Source organism: Eriocheir sinensis, chromosome 33, assembly GCF_024679095.1.
Source record: "Eriocheir sinensis breed Jianghai 21 chromosome 33, ASM2467909v1, whole genome shotgun sequence".
NCBI lineage: Eukaryota > Metazoa > Arthropoda > Malacostraca > Decapoda > Varunidae > Eriocheir > Eriocheir sinensis.
Window position 1 is genome coordinate 7,693,825 of NC_066541.1, and position 4,811 is coordinate 7,698,635.

The following is a 4,811-nucleotide window of genomic DNA, read 5'->3' on the forward strand; positions in this document are numbered from 1 at the left end:
GAAGAGAGGGAAGAGGAGGAGGAAACGAGGAAGGATAGAGAAAAGAATAGAGGATAAATGGGCAACATAGAAAATGCAAAATGACACGTAAATTCGAGAGAGAGAGAGAGAGAGAGAGAGAGAGAGAGAGAGAGAGAGAGAGAGAGAGAGAGAGAGAGAGAGAGACTCCTACTGTCTTTCCTATTCCCCACCTGTACCTCACCACTAACCCACTTCCTCTTCGTACTATACCCTTGATTAAAAAAAAGAAAAAAAAGAGAGAGAGAGAGAGAGAGAGAGAGAGAGAGAGAGAAAGTTGCGTGTCAGCTGAGTGGGTGTCGGTAAATGTGTGTGTGTGTGTGTGTGTGTGTGTGTGTGTGTGTGTGTGTGTGTGTGTGTGTGTGTGTGTGTGTACACTGCTAAGGATAAATCGCCTTAGCCTTATTACCAGACACGCATGAGGGGAGGAGGAGGAAGAGGAGGAGGAGGCGTGGCTTCCTGAGGGCCATTATCTGCCGAGGTATATCTGATATATTTTCTTTTTTACCTACGGTTAAGCATGTTGTTTTACGCTTTGGTGGGTTTATTTAATCCATTTTCTTCCTCATTTTCAGGAATTTAATTGTGTTTGCTCGTCCCTTCATCTTGTGTCTTAATTATATATCTATGAAATAAGAAATACTTGTTCATTGTTTGCGTCTTATTGTTCAAGCTTCCATTTCTATACGGTGCAGTCACTTCATATTAATTATCGTTTTAGGATTGTAAACGCTGCACCTGTAAAGCCACTGTAAGGTATTTTATCTTGGCGTCTTTTTCTTCGTATTATCTTTGATATATAGTTGGCATGGACTTCCTTTTTTTCGATTTTGATATAAATTCTGATTCTGTGTAAGTCCTGAAGTAAAGAGTAACACAAAGATAAACACAGCAATATATGAGGCGTGATTGCAGTGTTACTTAAAATGAGGGTTGATTAGGGTCAGACAAGGAAATATTAACCGTGTTAAAGTATTAGTGAAAGTCGTCCGTTGAGCCAGATTTGGTGTCCCGGGAAGCATGTTCTAAGACACCTGCAATGGAGGCTCTCATCTCCCGGAGAGCTGGCCGCTGGGCTGGGCACCGGTCCGTGGCCCTGGCCCCCAGGCCCCCCAGCACTTCACTTACCTTGGAATTCGCTTTGAAGCACTTGGAGAAAGTCGCCATCATGTGCCCCAGCGAGAACACGTCTGAGGCCTCGGAGCTGGGCTCGCCGGCCACCAGCTCGGGCGCCAGGTAGGGGTAGTCCTCCCAGCGCAGCCTGCCCCTCGGGAAGATGGCGCTGCCCACTTTGGAGCTGTTCCCGAGGTCTATGAGGCATGCCGTGATGCTGCCCTCGGAGCCCAGGCGCACCACGACGTTGTTGCTCTTGATGTCGTTGTGCGCCACGCCCTTCTGGTGCAGGCCGGCCACGGCGCCGCACACCTGCGCCACGGCCTGCACCAGCATCCTTCCGGACACGCGGCGCGGCCACTGCCGCACCACCGCACCCAGCGTGGCGGGGCCGTCGAAGGAGGTGACGAGCGAGGGCGGGTCCAGCACCATGCCGTGCAGGCGCGGGACGCCCGCCACGCCCGACACCCTTGCCAGGAGAATGGCCTCGTGAAGCAGCTCCTCCAGACCCAGCTTGAGGGAGAGGCCTCGCGAGGGCAGCAGCTGCTTTACCACCACCTCCACCTCACCCTCGCTGGTGATCATTTTGCTCTTAACACAAATGGCGTTCCCGCCGTGCCCGATCTTCTCCCCGGTGGGCAGGGAGGCGGGCAGCAGCGGCACCGCGTGCTCGGAGCAGATGGTGGCCGCGCGGCGCACCGCGGACACACACACTTCATCATTTTCGTTATGCATAATTATTGTCTCTTCAATAATTTAATTATCAGACGCTGACGTAGAAGTAGAGTGCGAGGCTTCAGAGGGTGACAAGCTGCCGTTCCTCCGGAAAGCGGAGGAGGAGGAAAGTGTGGCAGCACCTTTTTTTCACGCTCGTCGCTATTATCATAATCCGTGCAGATACACAAACATTCTTGTTAGAGTTAGCGATTTCATTTGTCTTATTGTGAAACACTGCGCTTGAAGGAAGGAATATCTCGTCGGTTTTAACTTTTGGAAACACTTCGAAAAGATTATTAATGGCGAAAGAGTGAATCAAAACTGACTGCCTGACTGTTAAAGGCGGTCGTATTGACAAACCCGCCCGTGCTTCAGAGGCAGCCTTGACCGGGGGGGTTGTAGATATAATCCGATAACAGTAACTATATGTCAACGCTGGTGACCTTCCTGGAAGTCTCACTTTGACCTATATTGCTGTTTAACTATCATCATCTTAATTATTATTATATTATTGTCGTTTTTTTTATTATTTTTATTATTATTATTATTATTATTATTATTATTATTATTATTATTATTATTATTATTATTATTATTATTATTATTATTATTATTATTATTATTATTATTATTATTATTATTATTATTATTATTATTATTATTATTATTATTATTATTATTATTATTATTATTATTATTATTATTATTATTATTATTATTATTATTATTATTATTATTATTATTATTATTATTATTATTATTATTATTATTATTATTATTAAACTATTATTATTATCATTATTATCAAGATTATTATTATTAGCGTTATCATTAATATCAATTAAATTATTATCACCGTCCCTTTGAATGTCTTTGCATACATAATTATTGTACCAGTAATCCATTCATATTGCTGCATTTTTGTTGTTGCTGTTTGTCTGTTTTAAGAATATAAATACTGACACCAGTTTTTTCTCTTCCTCAGGTACATAATTATGTGTAGGAGCTCCTTCAGGTGTGTTCAGGAGGCAGGTGTGTACCCACCTATTCGCTTTTTCAGGTTTGTTTTCTTCTCCATTTAAGTGTATTACTCTTAGTGATGGAAGGTGTGTGTGTGTGTGTGTGTGTGTGTGTGTGTGTGTGTGTGTGTGTGTGTGTGTGTGTGTGTGTGTGTGTGTGTGTGTACAGGTGTCTGATTACCTTCGTTATTTAAAGAGCTCGTTTCAGGTGTATGCAAACAAGACGCAGCCGTTCACGTCTTTGCCGCTGCTCACACCGGGCGGGAAAAACGTAAACAAATAAACGGTAAAAGGAGTTCGAGGAAGAGAGAGAGAGAGAGAGAGAGAGAGAGAGAGAGAGAGAGAGAGAGAGAATACCATCGCAACGACCTACATCACCACCATAACCTTGCCTCCATCACCACCATAACCTTGCCTACATCACCATCATCATCACTTCTATCACTACCATCTATATCATCACCTCAATCCACCACCACCACCACCACCACCATCACCATGACCACCTGTACCTCCATCTACCCCCAACACCATCCCACCAACACCACCAACACCAAGACCACCTGTCCCACCACCAACACCACCACCATTACCACTACCATAACCACCTGTACCTCCATCTACCCCCAACACCATCCCACCACCGCCAACACCAACACCAAGACCACCTGTCCCGCCACCACCACCACCACCACCTCCGCCGCCACCACCTCCTCCTCCTCCTCGCGTTAATATCCTGGAAGATGAAAGCTGTAAGATAAATGGAAGTCTGTTGAACAAGAATTTTATAGAACACCTTCATTTTTCTTTTTTTCAGCTTCTCACTCTCACTTCCATATTTTCCCCTCTTTGTTGCACTCATTTTCCTCCATTTTCACCTTACGCTCCCCCCCCCCCCTTCATTATTTTCCTGACTGTTGAACAAGAATTTTATAGAACACCTTCATTTTTCTTTTTTTCAGGTTCTCTCTCACTTTCACTTGCACATTTTCCTCTCTTTTTTTACTTTCATTTTCCTCCTTTTTCACCTATCATTATCTTCCCTCTCTTTCGTCCTTCCATAGTTGTCCATTTAAATGTTTCTTTTTATCACTATTTATTTTCCTACCTCTCCTCCCACTCCTCATCTTCAGCCCTCACCTTCACCTCACACCTCCTGCATCTCCCTCATCTTTATTTTCTCCTCCACATTTTCTGCATTTTCTTTATGTTTCCGTCCACATCGCATTTTCAAACAGGTGCAATCCCTCATCTCTCCCCCTTCCTCTTCCTCCTTTACCTCCTCTTCCCTTGCTCCTTTCCTTTTTTATGAGTTTCTTTCCCACCTTTCCTTATTTTCTATGTATATTTTCATTAGCATTATTGTCTTCTAAACGTAAAACAATCAAAGGATAAAAAAGTAATGAGTTTCTTTATTCGGAAGTGCACAGTCTCCCTTTCTCTGTCTTAAATATAAATAAAAATAAATAAATATAAGGAGACTGAACGAATGTACGAAAACAATCAAGAGGAAAACAATGAAGGAGGTAAGACAGTAACAAGTTTTTTCCCTTACTTTGGATTCTTTCGTACATTTCTTTCCTCTTCCTTAAAATTATAAAAAAAGATGAAAAGAAAAGAAAAATGGAGGAAATACAACGAGCGAAAAAGAGAGCAATCAAGAAAGTCGGAAAATAAGTTGTTCTTTACCTTAATCTTCCTTTTCTTCCCTCAGTTTAATAAATACGATGAAGCAAAAAAGCAAAAAGGAACAAATACAACAAACGAGAAAGAAAGCAATCAAGAAATACTATGAAAAGAAAAACAAGCAGGGAAGAGTACAACGAACGAGGAAGAAAACAAATCAAGACAGTAACAGAAAGTAACTTGTTCACCTCTCTTTCAGTCATACACTTCAAGAAATACGGAAAATACAGTTAAGAGGAGATCAAATAGGAACAAGAA

General features: G+C 42.6%; 1 protein-coding gene across 1 annotated transcript; it reads right to left on the reverse strand.

Moving 5' to 3' along the window:
* Positions 1 to 993: 993 nt before the first annotated feature.
* Positions 994 to 1,716, reverse strand: LOC127006839 (serine/threonine-protein kinase pkn5-like). The gene has a single exon (XM_050877194.1). The coding sequence runs from the start codon at positions 1,714 to 1,716 to the stop codon at positions 994 to 996; it is 723 nt and encodes a 240-aa protein (XP_050733151.1).
* Between the last annotated feature and the right edge of the window lie 3,095 nt (positions 1,717 to 4,811).

What these genes read in the sequence shown, in the direction of transcription:
- LOC127006839 (XM_050877194.1), bottom strand. Translation starts at nt 1,716, where the DNA reads ATGATCACCAGCGAGGGTGAGGTGGAGGTGGTGGTAAAGCAGCTGCTG.